The sequence below is a fragment of the Lycium ferocissimum genome, chromosome 7 (genome assembly GCF_029784015.1).
Source record: "Lycium ferocissimum isolate CSIRO_LF1 chromosome 7, AGI_CSIRO_Lferr_CH_V1, whole genome shotgun sequence".
NCBI classification, from domain to species: Eukaryota; Viridiplantae; Streptophyta; class Magnoliopsida; order Solanales; family Solanaceae; genus Lycium; species Lycium ferocissimum.
Genome location: NC_081348.1, coordinates 13235526 through 13259364, shown reverse-complemented (window position 1 = coordinate 13259364; position 23839 = coordinate 13235526). Strand labels below are relative to the sequence as shown.

The 23839-nt window shown below is 33.9% G+C and overlaps 1 protein-coding gene across 1 annotated transcript; it reads right to left on the bottom strand.

The window, feature by feature from the left end:
- Positions 1-11251: 11251 nt before the first annotated feature.
- LOC132063400 (endo-1,3;1,4-beta-D-glucanase-like) lies at positions 11252-20192 on the bottom strand. Its single transcript, XM_059455920.1, has 8 exons — positions 20084-20192; positions 19817-20034; positions 14283-14304; positions 13604-13727; positions 13180-13270; positions 12965-13054; positions 12454-12554; positions 11252-11613 (listed from the first exon to the last, which is right to left on the bottom strand). Exons 2-8 carry the CDS (start codon positions 19968-19970, stop codon positions 11473-11475), a joined length of 723 nt encoding a protein of 240 aa, XP_059311903.1. The 5' UTR covers positions 19971-20034; positions 20084-20192; the 3' UTR covers positions 11252-11472.
- Between the last annotated feature and the right edge of the window lie 3647 nt (positions 20193-23839).

Below are 23839 nucleotides of genomic sequence, written 5' to 3'. Positions count from 1 at the left end.
AGTTTTGCTATTAATTTTGATGAGTTTATTCTACAAATTTCTTTGTTAATTAGATCTAACGCAATGTCTCAATTGTCCTTTCATTTGGCATATACTCCCTTTGTCTCAATTTAAGTGTCTAAGTTTGACTAGACACGGAGTTTAATTAGACTTTTGAATCTTCTGGTTCTAAATTAAAAATGTGTATAATATAATAAAATATCCTTTAAATCTTGTGATTATAAACTTGACATGTTGGATATTTGAATTTTCAACTTACTAAATAAAAACGAGGCAGACATAACCAAAATAAGACAAATTTTAACAATAATTGAGAAATTAAGGGGAAAAATAAGAGGAAAAGAAACAAAATATCGAGACTCACTAACCAGAATCGCGGTATCCTTTGCAAAATATACAAACCATAAAGACTAACTAAAATGAATAACCAAATTAATCATGTTGGGTCCCGTGCATCGCACGGGCCTTTGCTAGTTATTGTAATAAAAATGTTGTAAACCCCTTGCATATAGCAATTGCCAATGTTAAAGTGCTTTATTTTTGTTGGGTGGGATTAAGTTTCTTTTATGTATAATTTATTGTAATAAATGTTGTAAACCCCATGCATATAGCAATTGTCCACAAATTTATGTTTTAGTTAACATCATCAAAAAGTATTTGGACCAGGTGGTTGTTTAATTATACCGAGAATTCGTCGCATCCCATTTTGGAAATTCAGTTCTAATTTTCACCTAATTTGTTAGTATATAAAATTAATTAATATTAAGGTTTTATTTTGGATAAATACTGTTTTTTCTTTCTTTATTCTTGTTTGAAGAATTTTTCACTCAAAATGTATTCCAGAGAAATGATTCAGTTGATAAAGTTTTAATCTTATTCAAAAAGAACCTTTCAAGCTTTTCTAACAATAATGACCTTTTAGGTTAGCTAATGATGTAGCTTTTGATTTATTTTATTTTATTTTTAATATGAAAATGGGACACTCTCTGTTCTTCATTATGATAATTTGGCTACTCTCGGTTTTTTATTATGAAAATGAGATACTTTCTGTTCCATGAATTAATAATTTTCTAATCATAATGGTGCGCACCGCAACTTATACAATTATCAAGAAATCAAATGCATTTAATATTCAAAATTTTAAATTATAATGCTACATTTTCTTTATCAAACTAAGATTACTGCTCAACATTTTCTCTACCCACCATTAAGATGATATAGATCAGTAAAAGTTAATGTAGCACTTTAAAACTTTATGTTCATTTCATTCAACACTATCATAAAAAATAAAACGGCTGATATATTTATATACAACTAACCTCATAGTTTGAGATTGAAAGCCGATACATTAATTAATTGTCACAATAAATTTCAAAAGAGACAAATATACTAACGGATCCATCGGTATTGACAGGGCTTCAACCTGCATCTTTCACCTTGACAGGGCGGTGCTCTAACTAATTGAACTACAATTCTAACTTAGGAAATAGAGGATCTAGGAGAAAGAATACATCAGTGAGAAGTTAATTCAATAAGTTTAATGACCATGTTTTATAATTTAGAATTTTCTAATGAAAAATTAAAAATATAAAAAAGAAATCAAAACTCATCTTTATTGAAAGATCGAAAAAAGCTCTTTCGTTACAAGTAAGAAAGAACCTTTATAGAGAAAAAAAAAAGAGGACTGAAATCTATACATTGATTCACAATTTGTTTGAACCGTATGCATCAAAAGGCGCATGTACGGTTTCTAAGGAATAACAATTTTACCCTAATCAACCGACTTTATCAAGAAAGATTACTCGGTACAACAATTTATTAGATCGTGTCTTAGCATATGGTGCAATCATATCCCATCTCAATTGGACATGTATATTTTTAGGAGAGATGGCCGAGAGGATTGAACCGACGGATTGCTAATCTGTTGTACGAATTTATCGTACCGAGGATTCGAATCTCTCATTCCGTTGATGACTTGATTTCTTTTTTCAAATTTCAAAATCTTTTATTCTTATCCCGAGTTAAATGTGAGACAAATATGATACAGTAATAAAGAGTCCGCAACTTTTTTAACCCAAAAAGTGTCAAAAGAAACCAAAATACCCCACTAAAAAAAAAAAGTAACCAAACTACCTTTTGCACACTAAATTAGTGCGTAATAGGACCAAACTGCAAATTTACAGTTAGGTTCTATTGTTCACTAAATTAGTGCGCAATAGAGGTTTTTTTTTTTTTTTTTTTTTTTTGGTACAATTTTAAAGTTCTCAAATTCACATTTTTTCCATACTTTGACCAAAGATTAGTTATGTTTCATAACTCCGAAAAATCAATATTTTATATAGAACTTGATATCTTTTTTTTGCGGACAACAATGTCGGCTCATTACATCAAGTATACCTAAACGTTTGGATCGTCGTTTTAGGGGTTGTAAAGTGCCCCGAAGTAAGTTTTGTTTGTTTGAATCATGTTATCTTTAGGTTTAAGCAATATGTAGACACTTTTTATGTTTTATAGTGTTCACTAATGCTATTTATCTTGTTTTCTCAAATTGAATTTCCAACAATGAAATTGACATTTAAAACTGCATTCCCACGGGATTTCCGGAATATCAATATTTTATATAGAACCTGATACCTTTTTCTGCGAACAATAATGTAGGCTTAAACGTTTGGTTCGTCGTTTTAGAGGTTGTAAAGTGCCCCGAAGTAAGTTTTGTTTGGTGACTTGTTATCGTTAGGTTTAAGTGTTTTACTTTATAAGTGTTTTATTTTATTAAGTTTTAACTTATTTTTTTAGTCAAGGCAATTTTATTTTAAGGAGTAGAGGGAGAAAAACTAGTTGTAAATTGATGAAACTTTAAGTCATAACTTTGCGCTTGGTTGTCCGTTTTACGCGATTTTTTTTTTTTTTTTGATTTTGGGTATTTTTCCAAGATCTAGCGGCGCAAATTGCCACAAGGCAGTTTGGCTAGGCCGATTTTCCAAAAAACGCCCATTATCTCATTCAATTTGAATTTCCCCCCAAATTGGTGCACAATTTTCATTCTTCCTTGGTAAAAATCTAATGATAAAAAGTAGATTTCAAGATGGAAATCCCGAGGTGATGATATTTTGAATGTCAATTTCAACAAGATAAACAACATTATTGAACACTATAAAACATAAAAAGTGTCTACATATTACTTAAATGCCTACTTGGCTTGGTGGTCTAACTATTTGACTATTTTTTTTTTTACCTCAAGCACTAGGGATCAAACCTTGGTCGAGGGACATGATAAGGGATATTATTTTGTTATTGTATTTTTGAATTATTTTGAACTTCTCGTATTGGATGAATTATTTTTGAATATAATATTTTTATTTGTATATTCAAAATAAAGTAATGTCTTGACTAAATACTAAGACACTTAAATCAAAACCTTATAAAATAAAACAAAACCTAAAGATAACAAGATTCAAACAAACAAAACTTACATCGGAAAGACTTTACAACCCCTAAAATGACGATCCAAACGCTTAGGTATACTTGGTGTAATGAGCCGACATTGTTGTCCGCAATAAAAGATATCAACCGCAATAAAAGATATCAAGTTCTATATAAAATATTGATATTTTGGAGTTTTGAAACATGACTAATCTTTGGTCAAAATATGAAAAAAATGTGAATTTGAGAACTTTAAAATTGTACAAAAAAAAAAAAACCTCTAGTGCGTATTAATTTAGTGTGCAAACAGTAGTTTGGTTACCTTTTTTTAGTAGGGTATTTTAGTGCCTTTTGACACTTTTTGAGTTAAAAAAGTTGCGGACTCCAGTAATAAAAGTAACAAAAAATGGACCTCATGAAAGTGCTTTTTTTTTTTAAAAAAAAAAAAAAAATGATTGTGGACCTGGTGATGTTATAATGTGCAAGTGGGATTTTGACAGCATATTTGTGTTGTGGATAATTCTTTTTGTTTATGTGGTCAAAGTTTGACAGTGCGGGGTTTCCTCACGCGCTTTGAAATAGAATGAATTAGTAAGCTGGCCGAGACTGGACGATGGTTGACCAAGTGCTTCTGCTTACGTGGCATGTGGATGAGTGTGACAGCTGTCCAGATGTAAAGCTCCACCACCCCATGTACAGATGTATGACCTATAAGCCATTCTGGCATAATTAATAATGGATCACAATCAACAAAATAAACAAAACATGAGGGAAGCCTTGACAAAAAAAGACAAATACAAGAACAACAACATACCTAGTATAATCGTACGAATGAGGTCCTAGAAGATAAAGTGTACGCACACCTTATCCCTACTCTTAGAGATAGAGATGAGCTTTTAATAAAACAAAAAAAAAAATACGAAATGGAAGAAAGAACAACAACAAAATAATGAGAAGTGAAAACAGTACATAGCATTCGGAAGAAAGAATTGTAGTAACAATGGAATAATGCGATAATTGGAGCAAAAGTGGCAACAAAAATCGAAGAACAAGAAATTATGAAAATAGTGCTAATACTGGCAATGTAGGTATAGGTACGCAAAGCCAATCCGGCAGGAAAGGGAGAGAACACCCAACTACCAATTAAACCTTCAAACCCTTGTATCAAGTTTATGTCCTCGAATAGCTAAAAAAATAATAATTCAAAAACATCTTTTTTTAATGGATCTAATAGGATTTTTTAATTATTTTTTTTGTATCTCATCCAATTGATATAAGTTATGTCACCATAATAAGGATATTCTAAGTATTTAATTAGTTATATATTAACGTCTCGATAAAAATACTTGTATGTAGCAAAAGATTTGGATTCCTCGAGGCAAATGTATTAAAAAGGGGAAATTTACCGGAAGTACTATTACAGTTGGTGGCTAACTTATTTTAAGGAAAAACGTATTAATAGCTTATATATTGTGCGAGGGTAATAGTATTTGCATTACCAATGTAATTAACCAGTTGAACAAGTTAAAAGCTTTATTTTTGAGTTATAGTAAATCTTCTTTATCAGTAATGAAGCCAGAAATTTAAGTAAGGAATTCAAAATAAAAACTAACATTATTTGGTTACTGTACTAGTAGAATTTTTTACTTTATATCAAGGGGATTCAACCTTTTAATTATATACAAGCTACTTTCCAAGACAAGCATCTTGGATGCAACTAGGGGCGGATCTACTTGGGGGCCAGGGTGTTCACCCGAACACCCTCGACAAAAAATTACAGTGTATATATGGGGTTTTCTGTGTTTATGTGCATATATTAACTTTTGAACACCCTCAACAAAAAATTACAGTGTATATTTAGCTTTTTTTTTTTCCGAACACCCTGAATGAAAATCCTGAATCCGCCACTGGATGCAACATAAGATTTCAAAGCAGTGAAGACCTTAGAGGAAGCTGGAATAGATCATGAGGAGCAATTTAAAACCTCTAGGGAATTTTCCATTAAACACGTGTACCTGCAGCTAAGAGGGAACTACCATAAGGTCACTTGGAGAAGGTTAACTTGTAACAATCATGGCTCACCTAAGTCTGGATCTTCGTCGTTTATTTGCCACTGAACAAGAGACTGTATACAAGAGACATGTTGAAGAAATGATACATCACTGATCAAGTAACATGTCCTCCCCATGTGGTAATGAAGATCAATCAGTGGATCATTTATTCTTTAAGTGTGCTTATTCTACTATTGTGTGGAGGAAACTGTTAGCCTGACTTGGATATAGCAGGAGTGCTATGGACTGGACAAGTGAAATGGCATGGATGATTGCACAAGTGAATGGGAAAGCTGCACAATCTCAGGTGTTTAGAATGGTTGTAGCTGGTAATGTGTATTTTGTTTGATAAAAAAGGAATAACAGGATATTGCAAAGGAAGCAAAGGGCTCTTGAGGTTCTCATAAGGCAAATCATACAAGATGTGGTGGTGAGGGGGAGTATGCATCCCAAACTTGCTAGCAGACTCAGGCAATTAGACTACTACTCTGTTTAGTTTTTGTTTGTTTGGTTTGATTAAGCAGATTTAGATGTTGTTGATCTGGATCATGGGACTTTATCCATGCGCCAGTTTTTTATTTTTTATTTCCTGGGAACTCCGTAATAACTCTACTTTGATTAATAAGATCTTAACTTACCAAAAAAAATTATATACAATTAAAATAAATTAATTTTATTCTATTTAAACTATAATTTTTTGAAAAGAAAACAAAAGGAATTCCATTGTATCCCATTGGCTACTCGTAGCTTCGCCCTTGCCTTTTATTGTAGATTGTTGCTTCTAAAATTCTCTTAATATCCGTAAAATAGAAGTTAAATTCTCTTTTTTTACGTAACTAGAGGGTTTTAGCCGTGTGACAACGAGAACTCACATTCTAAAGCATCGTCCAGCCTTCCTTATAGAGTTTAGATTGTTTTGACGAGTAATATATATCTTAAAATCAGCTTATTCCTATTCTTTATGCATGGCGCATACAAAAACAATTTGATTGTAAATGACTATGATTCGAACTGTAATATGCAAGTTCAATTTTAATAATATTGCCTCTTGTCGCTGTGTTAAAGTGACATTCCTTTCTATAACTTTCTTTTTTGTTTGGTAAAGGAATTCTTTACTTAATTTGGCACCACGCACGTACTACCACAGATGATGGATCATATTCTTCCTTTTTATAATCGAATTTATTTTGGAAAGAGGAAGAAAAAGAAATTATTGTTAGTCCCACGTCTGTAAACATTATGATGCTCACTTTTTGAGTTGACGTGCTTTTTCTCTGTGTAAAGGATAATTAATTCAAAATCTTTACTTGTTCTCACGTTAATCTAATGATTAGTTCCTAAAACGTTTCAATTTATTTAATTAATCTCAAGAATATAATTTAATGGCTACTCCTTAAAACTTTATTTCTTTGTTAGTGGAGATTAATAAAAGGAACATTGAAGCATATTAAGTGGTGAAGAAAATCCACTCAATAGCCACCACGATTACTTTTTTAAGTTGTGATAAGTACCACTTTGATATATCATTTTCATGTATCTCTTTACATCCATATTTGATTCGCATGGAGAAATTAAACAAGAAATGAAAATGACATTGAAGAAATTGTTATAAGATTTTGATTTTTCTTTTCTCCGGTGGCTACAATTCGTGTTCTTAGAAAAATAACTTACAATTTCATTATGATTTCATTCATATTGTCCATAAAAGATGTTTTTTGTTTTTGTTTTTTTATATCAATTCTTCTATAACATCTTAAGTTATGATAGTTTTTGTTTGTACGTCCTTGATTAATATACATTAAATATTAAGATTACACATTAAATTTTTAGTGGTAAATTCATGATAAAAGCATGACATATCCTTTCACCGAGACGTTTTTGTTGTTCACTGTATCGATTTCTTATGGCCATTTTGGACTGAGGTGGCCCAGTGTAGGCCTACTAATGAGTGATCCGCAGGAAGAAAGAAGTCATTCAGGGAGGGCGTGATGGGTAATGTAATAATATGAAAATAAGTGATTTTGCCGCATAATTTCTGGTATTTGTTAATAAGCAAAAAATATTTCTCTAAAAATAAATAATGACAAATTAAGGAACTTTGGGGGGGTGGGGGTGGGGGGAGGGGATGGGGGTTGGAGTGAGGTGATATGGATAGGAGATTGTGTGGAAACCAAACATGACTTCCCTCATCTTGTCACGAAAGTTTGGCCAACCAAACATGAAAAAATGCTAAATATCATTTAATGTCTTCCTGCGGGCCATGCACACCCCAAAACCCTTTAGATATAAAGGAAACAATCTTGTACGTTCAGGGATTTTTCAAAGAAAGAAAAAAATTCTAAACTTGACATGATTATTAGTTGCACACTTACATTATCCATAGTCTTAATTACCCTCCTTGATTTGGCTATTTGATAATCTTTACCCCTGTACACTGATGTGACAAGGAGTATCAGCGTATTGCTAAGTAGGCTCTTTTTCAACCGTTAATTGCCACACAGTTATATACAATAGTTTATTTGTTTCAATTGTGAATTTTTCTTGCTTCAACTTGATATACAATGCAAATTACCCCAACTTATATTTTTGAAATTTCTTCTTTAAATGCAATGACTACTTGTTCCAACTATTTATTTCAACTATATGTATTTTTTTCTTTTTCCAGGCCAATTTGTTAAAAAGAAAAAGGATTGGCTTGGACTCAATCATTTTAATCAAATAAAATTAGTCTATTCAAAATAATAAAGACCAACCCTGTATTTCTTTTAGAGATGAAATGATTATTTATTTCAACTGTGTATTTTTTCGGACCAAAGTCAATAAGAAAAAATATAGAGTTTCCTAATTTTTAGTCAAATAAAAAAAGATTTAACCAAACAACGGGATTGCAACTGTGTACTTCTTTTTATTTTCTTCTTTGATGTAATGATTATTTCTTTAAATTGTTATTTTTTTATTTTTTTGGGCCAAATATGTATATAAAAAATACTTGGTTAGAAACCTAAATTTTTTTTAATTTTTTTTTGGTAATCTAGAAACCTGAAAGTTATAGTACTACTAGACATAGTTTAAGTATGAAACTAATAAAAATGTGATAGTTTAGGAGTTTTAGCACTTGAAAGTTATAGTTCAGGGTGGTAAATTAGGCATATTTCAAATATGAAACTAATAATAAGGCTGAACGCATCAGGAAACACTTGTAGTCTGCAATATCTTTCACTTAGACACTTTAACTAGACTCTGTACCTGTTGAACACTCAAACTACATCGAATTTGTTCCAATTAAACACTTTTTGCTGACATGATATGGTGAGTAATACACTCAAAATCAGCGCATGAGAAATTTATTCCAATTAGACACTTTTTGCTGACATGATATGGTGAGTGTAATACACTCAAAATCAGCGCATGAGAGGCTTTATTTAGCTAATTTTATTTTATTTTTCCTCTTCTTCTTCCCCAAGTTTAAACTCCTTCAATGGAGGTCAAATTTGGTCTCTTCGGTTGCAGTAGCCAAATTTCGAAGAAGATAGGTCATTCCATTGTTAAAAATAACATATTAATGTTGCAAGCTAAATCTTAACTCTTTTTGTTTTAAGGATGGAAAATAAAGGGAAAAGGGTAAAAAATACCCCTCTATTTTGCGAAAAGGGCTAAAAATATCCTCCATTATAAATTTGGGTCAAAAATACCCCTTCCGTCATTAAAGTTTTCAAATATACTTTCGTTTTAACGGACATTCCCAACATAACCCGATTTCATTTTTAAAACGGCCCCATTTAAATCCAACCCAACTATATAAAGAACCCATATGCGACCAACTTGTTCCCGAGTCCTACATCTAGAGCCACTAGGCACAGGAGCGGGTAACCCATATGCGTTTTTTTATTTAGTTGAATCGGGTTTAAAAATGAAATCGGGTTATGTTGGGAATTTCGTATATTTGAAAATTTTAATGACAGGAGGGGTATTTTTGATCCAAAATTGTAATGGAGGATATTTTAAATTTTTTTCCCAAAATAGAGAGGGATTTTTGACCCTTTTCTCGAAAATAAAATTATGAAAAAGAAAAAAAAAAGGATCTGAGCTCTGTTCAAATTTTTAGTGAAGTCTGTTCAAATTTTTAGCAATCTTTCCATTTTCATTGTACTACTGTTTTCTTTGGGAAAAACCCAAATGGGACAACAAATCTCTCAGTTCCAGCTCCATTCTTTCCATTTTCACTACATAAGCTGTACTACTGTTGAAGAAGCTGTTTCTAAGCACAACATTACCATTTCCCCCCCTAAAAATGAGGCCCTTGAACGTGATTTAGACTCCGGGGAGAGGGGAAATGAGCAGTGACTCATTGCTTGGAGTTCATCAGAGCAAATGACATTGATGGTTCGTGGTCCTCTTTTAATTAGTCATCATGTCACATCACTCGCGAGTGTATTACATACATTTTATAATTTTAGCTGATTGTCAAAAAAGTATCTAATTGGGACAAATTCGATGAGTCCTCAATAAATACAAGGCTCAATTGATGTGTCTATGTGAAAAATGTTGTCAATCACAGATGTCTCCCGATGAATTTAGCCTAATAAAAACATAATAGTTTAGGGGGATTTTGATCCATTATATCTTTGTTCTTTTGTATATACACCTCAATCCATCCTTCCTTCTATTCGTATGATCTACTCCTCAACCATAATGGTAAAATGTCAAACTCAAGGCCTACCTATAAGGAAAATAAAAGTTCCCTTTTCTTCCGACACTGTCAAAAAACCATTTGGGCAATTCTGCAATTCGCAGAATTGCCCTTCGTTTGGGGTGGTCTATAAATTTTGCCCCTCATAGTTGAAATCTTTAAATTTTGCCCTTCATTTAAAACCCATAGGTTCCGGTTCGAACCTATGCGCGATCAAAATTTTAAAAAAAAAAATCGCAAGGCAAGTTTAAATTTCGCTATGCCCCCAACGGCACGCTTTGAAGAATTACCAAAATTACGCTTACCGCAGATACTTATACCTTATGGGCAGATTGGCGTAAGTATCTTGTCCCAGATAACTTTGATAATTCATTCAAAAGTTTATGCGATCCTAAAGATAAAATTTTGCCCATTAAAAGAATGCCCCCACCGCATAACTTTGTGAAAGGAATTAAAAGTTATGCGACCAAGATACTTACGCCTTATGGAAATGTATAATAAAGAGCCGGCCCGCATAACTTTGATAATTCCTTCACAAAGTTATACCGTCCGGCATAAAAGTTTGCCCATTAAAAGTATGCCCCCAAGATAACTTTGTGAAGGAATTATCAAAGTTGTGCGACCCGACATACTTATGCCAAGTCTCCCATAATATATAGTGATCTGCGAGATTTCGGCATAAATGTGTAATTCCTTAACAAAAAAGTTTGGTCCCAGATACACGCGACCCAAACCTTGTCTTGCATTTTTTTTTTTAATTTATGCTTGAGCGGGGGTTCGAACTCGAACCTCATTATTTCGGCGCGAACGCTCAGAGTTACAATGCGAAGGGCAAAAATTAAAGACCAGCAATATGAGAGGCATAATTTAAAGACCACAAATATGAGGGGCAAAATTTAAAGACCACCCCAAAAGAAGGGCACTCCGCGCAAAAAAATGAAACCATTTTTCTTTCCGTTGGTCGGGTTCGGCCCGCAAAGTCCCACATAAAGTTTCGCCAAGCATAATTGAGCAAGCTCAGAAAAAGAAAAAGGGTAGCATTAGATTGGTGACAGCGGTAAAAATAATCAAATTATGGTAGGTCCTCTAAACTCTAACTAGAGTTTAATCGATTAGTACGTTATTCAAATGGTCATATTGATGGATTTTGCAAATTATGCATAAACCAAACACAAAGACAGTTCTCATGCTGAGAAATCTATATTCCAGACAAGATGCAGATGGAATCATTTGCTGCAGAGAAAACCCTTCTAACCTTATCACCACACACACACACAAGGAATACATGGATTACAGTAAAAGCATATTTTACTTGAGATGTTTCTCAAACCATCCCAACATGTCTTGATGAGACTCTTGAGCAGATTTTACAGCCACTTCGTCTTCGTCATTGTACCTCACAGACCAGCCATGTGCAACCCCGGGAAAAATCTTCACAAATGCGTCAACCTGCATGAAAAAACGCCATAAATGTTCAATTCATTCTCGTTGGCAGTAATACACTACGATAGTGTAATCCAAGTCTTGAAAACCCATGGGGAACCAGTAACCGTTGGTAAACCATGTAGCCATACAACTCGAATACACCGCTTAGTCAATTATTATGCTAAAAGAAGTTACTTCAATGATTGCATTGGCTTAAAGCACTTCTCAAGATATAGAAAGTTATTCATCCTTGAACAAGAGAAGCAATCTAAACTATGCACCTATAAACTGAGACAAAAATTCTGTTTCGGGTGGACCTCTATGGTTCATGTACAGATAATGTTCCCTATAAGATTAGTAAGCATATAACTCAATAGCTTATTAACAAATAAGTCAGAAATTTGGAAGCATCTTGTCCACGAATTGGCACTCTAGTTACCGTTCTGCGCTGTGGGATATACAGAGTGCGTCTCTTAGATGTATATCCTATGTATCACCCTTAATTCTGAAACATTTGCATTGAAGGATGCTTGATTGTCCCTCAGCATCCTTTTCCATTTTTTTCTTCATCAGCATCCTTTTCCTTTTTTTTTTCTTCTTCTTTTTGTTTATGTGAGCAAATAACGTCTTCAGTAGTATAATAAAGTAAAATAGTTAATCAAAGTGCTTGCGAAAGTATAAAGAAATTATAAGAGACAACTTTCCCAAAGTAAGCATGTGAGTACAATCGAAAGTTCAAAAAGGAGTGACCTTTTGTGTATTATCTTGTAAAGCAACATAAGCAGGTTATGATCACCAATCGAGAGGCTTTTAAAGTAATGTCTACTGCAATTCGTGAAAAGATTAAGCATCTAAATTTCCTACCTCGGGCTTAGCATTTAAGGCCATCTCGAACTGCTTGACAAGCTCTGGTGGAGATCTTCGATCAATCTCAGCCCCCAATATTGATATTGGAACCTTAACCGCTGAACACAACAACAAATTAGAGAATTATGACTTTAGAAACTAAACGATGAAAATGCTACAGTGTGAAACTTAGCCCTGATACTGCATCAAATTGTGAAATCCTGCTCTAAATTAAGAAGTAGAAAGGAGCTACATTGACAAACTCAAATATTTTTTTTAAGTATCAAACCAGAGAATTTTTTAAAACTAACCACTCCCCACCCGTCAATCCGCCCAAAAATGAGAGATGCTCGATAAAGCTTTCATACTTTAAAAACATATGTCTGAAGACGGAACCAAAGCCTATATGAAAATTATGCCCGGACATTCCCAGTGTTATGAACTCTTTATATAGATTAACTGAATTCTTTATACACAAACAATAGAAAAATGAGAAGAAACAATAGAAGATCTAGTAACAAAGTTATACCGTGCATATCATCTACGGCCACAAATGAAGGATGCAATAGCACTGCAGCTTGGATATAAGCATATTTTGCTAGTTCCACAACCACCTTAGCTGAAACGAATTTAAAATAGTTATTTAGCAAACCAGAACAATAAAGAAGATATATTCTTCAAGACTGCTGACCAATTTATGCTAAAGGAAGAAAAAAAAATTGTAACGAGAGCAAGAAGAATCACCTCCCCAACAGAAGCCTGCTGCTCCAATTTTAGTTATACCTTTGCTCTTTATAGCTTCAATAACTGGTTTTGCATCTTCAAACCCTTGATCCTATTGTAACAAGAATACAGTTAATGAAAGTGCAAACTTGACTGGTCACCAGACTCCACGAATGAACAAGCCAAAAATTATAAAATCCCCACGAACTCAGCAGAAATAAAACAAACTAGTCCAATTTTACTACTGCGCGAATAAACAAAATATCCCATTTCTCCGGGATGCTTTTAAAACAAAGAGGTAATGGATTATGGAAAACACAGAATAAGGATTCATTAAAATGAAGTTCAAACTTCAAAAGCTGAGACCTCAACTAATATCCAGATGTAGAGGTAGAAAAAAGCCGTAGAAAAAGGTCATAGAAAAGTATTAGAAACACGAACTCACCGGTCCATGATCTTTTATCCATACTTCCAAAGGCCTCTCATCATTAGCTACATGGGGATCACCACGGAGGAAATCAGGGACTACTACATAGAAGCCAGCTGCTGCAACTTTGTCTGCGAGCTTTCTATAAAATGGAAAGCAAGTGATATCAGTTTGGAGAAAATATCTATTTCCATCCAAATAGAGCTTTCTACAAGGTGGAAAGCAAGTGATCCCTGAGGTTTCTTTAAGACTTTATAAACAATTCTGACCGGGAGAAAGGAGAACTTTTATTAAACCAGGCAGAGGGAAGAAGGGTAGAAATCATACAGATAGCACCATGCTTAACCCTGAATAAGTAAAGCGTAAATAGAGATTCTTATTCACACAATTCATAACTGCATATTTAAGGGTTCGAATAGATTGATTTGAGAACTTGTTTCAAAGGCTGGTTGCCCCATGGGATAGTTTTCAATCTCTTTCGCTCACCGACCTAATTCTCTGCTTAGTGTGACTCAAACTCTCTTTCTTTCGAAGCTCGTGCACTACTAATGGCCTTTGATGGGTTCAAGCATAACTAAACTCCATAAATCGCTACACCCCTTAGTTGCAGGGAAGAAAGCAGTCGGCTTTCATTATTTTAGTGCTAATCTAATCACAAGCATTCCTATTCTTCTAAAAGGCAAAACTCAATTCTTACCTCAACTTTGGAGCTTCATATCCTGCATATTAACAAAAAAGACAATACTTAGTTATTTGCTTATAGGGTATAGTCTTTCCCTATAACCTGTCTTAACTTACCAGATACTTTATGACTGTAGCATGATAAACCGATAGAATTATTTTGTTTTATAAAATACCAATTACACTTCATCTATCAGTTCATCAATGGTTTTCAAGGAAGATCTTCACAAGTATTTACAAATATAAAAAAACAAGAAGAAAAAGTATATCTCCTATGGGCTTTTGTCAATTTCAATCAAAATAAGAGGAAAAGTGCGTGACGGGGCATAGGCAAGAACCGCCAAACAATTTATTCCAAAAAAAAAAAAAAAAAAAAAAAAGGAAAGCTTTTAGATAGAGTTCTGGTTCCCAGAGAAACCTGAAACGCGAGTTCCTAGTAAACCACAAAGCCTCATGCAATTCTTGTTGAGTTTAAAGTCCACAAATGCATTAAGTGAGGGACTTTAAAGGTGAAGTATGAATTGGGAAATGGAGGGAAACAAAAGTGGAGGGAAATGAAAGTTTGAAAAACAAACACTTCTCCCACATTGGTGGTTGAAAGTGTTATGTGTGTGCTTATATTAAGCAACACATTCTCTAGCTCATAAAGGGTTGAGAAGAGGACCATCCCTCGCGCCGTCTTCGTCGCGCGGCTCGGCTTCGGCTTCGGCTAATGATAACGATGACCAGCGGTCATCTCCTTCACCGAACAGGCACTTCCACACCTGTTCAGATCAAAATAACAGGCTATAAATTTTCAGAGGCTCCGCCTCATTTTTTACACACTGAAAACATTTTTGTTCGGCTTCGGCTAACGATAACGATGACCAGCGGTCATCACCGAACAGGCACTTCCACACCTGTTCAGATCAAAATAACAGGCTATAAATTTTCAGAGGCTTCGCCTCATTTTTTACACACTGAAAACGAAAAACTGAAAACATTTTTGTTCTCTGAAAAACGCAATTTCCTTTCCCCTCATACTGCATTCTTTTCAAAACCAAAAATCAGTAAGTGTCGTGTGATTACTACCATTCGTTGAGTTCGCTGAAATTCTGCAATTTTCACTGCCGGTTGCAGAATAGAATTTCGTTCTATCCTGGGAAGAATTAATCCAAACCTTTGGCAACTGTGAGGGGATTAAATTCTTTAAGGAAACACAGTTTTCTGTGGGCTCGAAATAAACATACTGTTCTTTAGTTTATGTAAACAGATTACAATTTGATTAATAGGAATCACAAACTTAAAGAATTTAGTAATTATACTTCTGTTTCATCTGATATTCTGTTTTGGTTGGAGACTAAAATTCTCGGATTTTCTATTCCAGTAATCTACTCGATTTGAAGATATAAAAACTTCATCGAGATTATTACTTTGTGTATTCGATTAGAAGAATATAAAAACTTCATCGACATTATTACTTTGTGCGTTCTATTTATTGATTCTGGTTCTGTTTTGTTGTCAAACAGAAAATGGCTGATATCACTGTCGAGAACGCTACTGGTTCTGGTGCAAAGACTGTCGCCTCTTCCAGTCGCACCACAACTGTCCCTGCGATGGCTGCGGCAGAGAAGCCCGGAAAGTTTTCTGGCATAGACTTTAAACGCTGGCAACAGAAAATGTTCTTCTATTTAACAACCCTCAGTCTGCAAAAATTTATTACTGAGGAAGTTCCTGTTCTACCAGAAGAGACTCCGGACAACGAGCGTTTCATCGTGACGGAGGCATGGAATCATTCTGATTTTCTATGTAAAAACTATATTCTCAATGGGCTGGATGATGGTCTTTATAATGTCTATAGCGGCTGTAAGACGTCTGGAAAGATTGTAACGCTCAAGAATGTCCTTCATGTTCCAGAAATGCGGAAGAACTTAGTCTCAACTTCACTACTAGTCAAGAATGGATTTAAATGTGTTTTTGTTTCTGATAAGGTTGTTGTTAGTAAAAACGATATGTATGTTGGAAAGGGCTACCTCACAGAGGGCCTTTTCAAACTCAATGTAATCTCAGTTGATATGAATAAAATTTCTCCTTCATCTTATTTACTTGAGTCAAATAGTTTATGGCATGCACGTTTGGGACATGTTAATTATAAAACATTGTGAAAAATGATTAACTTGGAAATACTTCCTAAGTTTGAATGCAATAAGTCCAAATGTCAAGTATGTGTTGAATCCAAGTATGCTAAGCATCCTTATTAGTCTATTGAAAGGAATTTCAATCCTTTAGACTTAATTCATACCGACATTTGTGATATGAAGTCAACACCATCACGCGGTGGGAAAAAGTACTTTATAACGTTTATTGACGATAGCACTCGATATTGCTATGTGTATTTACTTAATAGCAAAGATGAAGCTATTAATGCATTTAAACAATACAAAAATGAAGTCGAAACACAACTGAACAAGAAAATCAAAATGATTAGAAGTGATAGGGGTGGAGAATATGAATCTCCCTTTGAAGAAATATGCTTAGAATATGGAATTATTCATCAAACTACTGCCCCATACACCCCACAATCCAATGGAATTGTGGAAAGAAAGAATCGAACATTGAAGGAAATGATGAATGCCTTATTGATAAGTTTTGGTTTACCGCAAAACTTATGGGGCGAAGCTATCCTTACAGCAAGCCGAATACTCAACCGAGTGCCCCATAGCAAAACAAAGTCCATTCCATATGAACAATGGAAAGGTAGAAAGGCTAGCTTAAAATATTTCAAAGTGGGGGGGTGTTTAGCCAAGGTGCAAGTTCCTAAACCCAAAAGGGTAAAAATTGGACCAAAAACCATTGATTGTGTTTTTATAGGATACGCTACTAATAGTAAAGCATATCGTTTTCTGGTTCATAAATCAGAAAATCCCGACATTCATGTTAATACGGTAATGGAATCTGATAATGCTGAATTTTTTGAGAATATTTATCCGTATAAAATAGAATGTGAGTCGTCTGGTGAAAGACCTAAACGACCTCGGGAAGAAACAAAGGAAAATATGCCTAACGAAGAGAATCCTAGACGTAGCAAACGTCAAAGAACATCGACTTCCATTGGTCCAGACTTTTTGACATTCTTAGTAGAGAATGAGCCTCAAACTTTCAAGGAGGCAATGTCTTCCTCCGAAGCACAATATTGGAAAGAGGCAATCAATAGTGAAATAGAATCCATATTAAACAATCATACTTGGGAATTGGTTGATCTTCCTCCGGAAAACAAACCTTTAGGCTCCAAATGGATTTTCAAGAAGAAAATGAAAGATGATGGCACTATTGATAAATATAAGGCAAGACTCGTTGTCAAAGGATTTAGACAACAAGAAGGTCTTGATTATTTTGATACATACTCACCGGTAACAAGGATAACATCCATTCGGGTGTTGATAGCATTGGCTGCGGTGTACGAACTCATATCCATCAAATGGACGTGAAAACAGCCTTCTTGAATGGAGAGTTAGAGGAAGAAATCTATATGGATCAACCGAAGGTTCATAACTCCGGAAAAGAGAAGAAGGTGTGTCGACTTGTTAAGTCACTTTATGGACTTAAGCAAGCACCCAAACAATAGCATGCAAAATTTGACCAAACAATGTTGGCAAATGGATTTAAAATCAATGAATGTGATAAATGTGTTTACGTTAAGAACGTTCCAAATCACTTAGTCATTGTTTGCTTGTATGTTGATGATCTGTTGATAATGAGCAAAGTCATTGCCGACATAAATGCTACTAAGCGTATGCTTGCTAGTAAGTTTGATATGAAAGACTTAGGAGTTGCTGATTTAATTCTAGAATTAAGATCCATAGAACTCCACAAGGTCTAGCATTGTCACAAACTCACTATGTTAAGATGGTACTTGAAAAATTCAAGTATCGGAGTTTAACGCCGCAAAGACTCCGATTGACGTGAACCTTGCTCTTACAAAGAACCAAGGTCAAAGCAAGTCTCGCCAGACTATGCTCGAGTGTTGGGAAGTTTGATGTACATTATGAATTGTACACGACCGGATATAGCTTGTCAATAAGTAAACCAAATCGTGTACACAAGTAATCGACCAAACTCATTGGATGGCAATGAAAAGAGTTTTGGGTATTTACAATACACCAAGACTATGCTTTGCACTATAATAAATATCCTTGTAATCAAGGATATAGTGATGCAAATCGATCACCTGGATCATCGAAGTTAAATCCACACAGCGGATACGTTTTCACCATTGGAGGAGGAAAATGTCTTGAAATCATCCAAGCGGATACATGTATCGCTCGCTACAATGGAGTGAGAGTTTATAGCTTTGGATAAAGTGCGAGAAAATCCGAATGGCTACGGAATTTCTTGGAAGACATTCCGTTTTGGCCTAAACAGATGGCACCTATGCATATATTGTGATAGTCAAGTCGCAATAGGAAGGGGGAAAGTCAAATATGAAATACCGTTAGACAATTACTCTCTAGTGGAATTATCACAATTGACTATGTAAAGTCAAAGGATAATGTGCCGGATCCACTTCCAAAAGGCCTAACTAGAGAGGCGGTTGATAAATCATCAAAGGGAATGGGATTATGGCCAAGAACAAGTCATAATAATGGTAACTCCACCTAGTGACCGAAATCCCAAGATCTAGAGTTCAAGGAGATCAAACAAAGTTATGAATGACGGTTCAACATTGTCGTCAAACTCAATCCATTCTCATGATAAGACAATGTTCAGGAACAAGGATAAAGCGCAAAGGCTTTTTAATGGTTTCTAAGTTTGATACGAAGTATATCAAATTGTGTATCTACACGATGACACGTTTAGGAATCACATATGTGAGCGTGAAGTGGAAGCCGCTTCAAGGAGAATTAGAGTAAGGCCAGTTCTCTACACACTCATGAAACCAGGCGGTGTTCAAGGCTGAAACGAACACAACAATGAGAACCAAGAATGGTTAAGGGTTAAGTGTGTGACATATGTTGTCTAGATATACATTAAAGATCGACGGTTCAAAGATATCAAATCTACCGATTGATCGAGTATATCCGATGTATGTGCACTACGGAAAGTTCAAAGGGAAACCTATTTACCCAGATGCGGTTAATCCTTACCTGTAATCACACAAGTTTTTTTTTAGGCATGTTGCATATATAGCCATTCCCCTCATACTGCATTCCTTTCAAAACCAAAAATCAGTAATTGTCGTGTGATTACTACCATTCGTTGAGTTCGCTGAAATTCTGCAATTTCCATTGCCGGTATTGCAGAATAGAATTTCGTTCTATCCTGGGAAGAATTAATCCAAACCTTTGGCAACTGTGAGGGGATTAAATTCTTTAAGGAAACACAGTTTTTTGTGGGCTCGAAATAAACACACTGTTCTTTAGTTTATGTAAACAGATTACAATTTGATTAACAGGAATCACAATTCTTTCATGGTGATTACTCACAGGTATATTTACCTAACCAGTGGTTCTAATATATAGACAAGCACTATGATACAAGAAATGAATATAGAAAGCTAAAAAGAAAACATACCAAAAACATCAGAAACAAGGAGAACAGCACGGGGGGAATCAGCAGAGCCAGAAATATAGGAGTTGAAGCCTCCAAGTTGTTGGACATGTCCAGCTTCTCCACCACTACCACAACTCAGGTTTGGTGGGTTTTCACAACACTCTGGACCTGACATACTATTCTTGCAGATTACAGAGAGTAAAACAAGTTAAGGTATTTAAAACTGAAGCTCTACAACTTCGACAAAGAATGCTCTTTTTCACAATTTTGTCCCACTTATATAGAATAAGGTGTGTGTCACAAAGATCAATCAAGCAAGGGCGCAAAAGTTCAAATTTATTGCTCTAAACTATGTGAAATGATTCAGATTGATACTTCGTTGGTAGTTTAAATGTGTCATTCCCTTTACCAAAATAGATTAAAGGGTTAAAGATATATTATAAGGATATTCCATTTAGACACTTTATGTAATTGAACTTCTCAACTCGTGTTCTAATTAGATATTTTTATTTCCAATTTTGAAAATTATTTTTTATATGGTTTCATTCGTTTATTGGGTAGTTAAGTTAACTATATAAAATATGTCATATTCTTTAATTATACGCATTCGCCTCAATAACAGTAATAATTTCTACTTGAGGTTTTATATTATTAATAGAGATAACATATTTTATATGATTAATTAAGCTACCTATAGACGAATGAAACCACAACAAAAAATCAAAATTTGAACCGAAAATATCTAATTAGAACACTTTATTAGGGTTGAGGTGTTTAATTGAAATTGAGTTTAATTAGTTTAATTGTATATATGAAATATCCTGCCATAAGCCTTTAATCTATTTTGATAACGGGAATGGTTAAATTAACGTCAGCTCTCACGTCAGATTTCTATTTCCTTTTGCTCGTAATTGTTTTATTTGACCTTGGCTTCTTATTAGCCAGGAAATTTGGTTCTTCTCTAATTCTTTTAATCTTGTCTCCGTTTAAATCCTTTATTCTTCTTATATGAGTGTAAAGGGACATCTCTACCCCATTCTCAAATAATTTATTTATTCTTAATTTTGTTCGTTTTTTATTAAAAAAGATTGTATTATTTTTGTCTGAATACATATAATCTTTGGTTTTTGAATAATAAATGAATGTTAACTCAACTCTGCTAAACTGAATTAGGTTCATAAGAAACGACAAGGAGAAACTGTATAATACTCAAAGGTGTTCTTAATTTTAATTTTTAATGCATGACCCATGCCCCTCCAATGCCTAAACTTTGAAGTGTACGTTGACCATTATAATTGTTGAAATATGGCTTGAATTTTAAATAGGTATTGAATATTCTTCTTTGCTACTACTCCTTCGATCCATGTTTTACATCTCCTATATTGACTTGACACACCCCTTAAGGAGCAATAAATAGAATGATAATTTTAATATATCACTCATAATTATTACTAAGTCATCTAATGGTTGAAATCAATCAAACATACTTTGAAAGTTGTGTAACCATAAAAAATTTCTTGAAATTCCAACTCAATAATTAATAATAAGAATAAAAAAAGTATGATAAATCATATCTTGGTCTTCAAAACTGGACAAATAAATGTGGACATCTAATTTTAGTATACAGAATAAATAAAAATGGATGGAAAAAGTATTAATTTGCGATGATAATAAATTATATAGATTTAAATTTCTAAAAGACATGATGCACGTACGACGCTTGTTTTTTCCTTATCGACTAGTTTGTTGGACAAGAAGAAAGTTGGGGTAAGCTCGATGCACCGTCTTATTTGCCAAAATTAATTATTTAATGTTAGAGATAAGGTGAAGCAAGCAAATATAGTTATTAGCGAAATAATGATAATTATCATCAAGAAGCCAATAATATAGTCTTCTTAAGAAGCCCCTTGATCCCTCCTCGATCTGCTTTGATGTATCACGTATACGTAAGGAATTCTAAATTATATACATCGAATACGAATAGTGAGAAAAATATTTACACATTGAGATCACTTTAATATATTTAAGTTATATGCTTGATATAGTGTACCTTTCTTTAAAAAAAAAAATTGTATTTTAACATGTTGTATTTTTTCATGTTATTTATTTTGTAGTCCATTGCTACGTAGTTATAACTTAGAGCCTGATAATCTTAAAAAAAAAAAAATACACGATCGTCGGTCAGCGTTTATTAGTTAAAATTCAATGGAATCACCGGTGCATCGCAATATTACACGCTCCGTTTTAGTTTACGTGACATATTTCTCATTCAAAAAAACATTTGGAATCATTTAACTCTAATTAAACTTCACATTTTACACTTAATAACAAGTTCTTTTTTCGGTACAATAACAAATTCTTATGACCACACAAATGAAATGACGTGTTTAAGACCACAAATTTTACAAGTCCTATAGCCACACAAATGTAATGGCATATTTAAGATCACAAGTTACAATAATCTTCTTTTAATTTCCTTCGAAATTTCTTGTCGGATCAAATTACATTACTTAAATTATAACAAAAGGAGTACTTAATTAATCGATAAAATGACAACTAACCTGCTCACTTATTAAACTATATATATATATATATATGTAATGGTAATGTAAACGATTTTTATGTTGTTATAGTTAAGTACATACATACACACACATATATCTAGTTATTTGCTTCCGGGTAACTAGAGAAAAGCAATGATATGTTCCTACCACCTTAGCACAAAAAAAAAAAACAAAAAACAAAGAGTTCCTACTAGACAAGGATTGATAAAAAGTGTGGGGCAGATGGGCTGTAGAGAGTGATAGAAGGAAAACTTTACACTTGTTTTTTCATTCTTAAGCATATTATAATCAAAGATGGACACCTAGGTTGCGTGGGGAAGGAGGAACTAGGAGGATAGAAAAATAAAAAAGTATATCCAAAAGTAAGAAAATTAAAAAAAAAATTAAAAAAATGAAGAAAGTATTTGGTCCAAGAAGGTGAAGGTGAGAGGACAATAAAAGAAATTGTAAGATTTACTCTTGCATGGACGCATAAATGAGTCCAAGAGAGCTTTTCAGCTTTCTTTTGTTATTTTTTCCTTTTTTCTCTATGTTGCTAGCACAAGAGACAAAGAAAGGGATTTTTTCAACTTGTTCATCTTTGCTCACTTTCCTTATTTTCTAAATGGTTGAGCTTGTTCAATCAAGTAATTAACTAATGCTATAGTTATGTTCTTTCCTTGTTCAAGAGAAAGTGATGTCTTTCTTTTAGTTACTTGTCCAAACAAAGGAAATTAGCCTCTTGATCGATCGATAAATTGGATTGAAGTACAAAGTTGATTATAGTCTGAGATCATCAGTCCAAGATCACTAATTAAGGCAGAGCAACTTAAGAAATATTCGGGAAAGACAGGTTTAAGAATTTTAATTTTGAGTAATGATGTTGAACATTTAAGAATATAGTCTCAATTAATTAATGAGATTGCTGAATAAAGGACACCTTGTACGTAATGATAAAGAAAGCAGTAACTATTGAGGGAGAACATCTTCTGGTTAAGTCATATTATAGTGCTATAGACAAGGTTTTGATATATCCAACTCATTCAAATTGTCAGTGTTCTTGTAGCTATCGTGCATTATGATTCTTCAGGCTTGACTTGTCAATGTTGTAGGGTTCCAACTTCTAAGTAAAATTACTGTTCAATTAATTAAAAGTAGACATGCTCTTTTGAAAAGTTTTTTCAAAAGATCTTTATTGCGTGAATGTTGATTTTCTAATCTCGCAAAAGAGGATGTGATACGAACCGAGGAGATAGAATGCACTTGAAACAAATCCAAGGAACATATTACCTACTCTTAACAAGCAAAGTGACCCCCTTTATTCTAAATTAACGAATCTCCATTTCTCCTACATGCTGTTTCCCATGTTTGGCTCTTTCAGCAAAGTGATCCATTTTTCCTACATGTTGTTTCCCATGTTTGGCTCTTTCTCTAAGGGCTATTGCGTAACAAGCACATAATGTTCACAGAACGTCCTTACATTTTTAGACATAAAAGGGGG

Excerpts from the sequence above, each read along its gene's own strand:
- LOC132063400 (XM_059455920.1), bottom strand. The coding sequence starts at position 19,970 with ATGTCAGGTCCAGAGTGTTGTGAAAACCCACCAAACCTGAGTTGTGGT. Across the intron at positions 13,728-14,282 it reads TATGAAGCTCCAAAGTTGAG|AAAGCTCGCAGACAAAGTTG; the intron begins GTAAGAATTGAG and ends TCCATTTTATAG. Across the intron at positions 11,614-12,453 it reads CCTTAAATGCTAAGCCCGAG|GTTGACGCATTTGTGAAGAT; the intron begins GTAGGAAATTTA and ends TTTTTCATGCAG.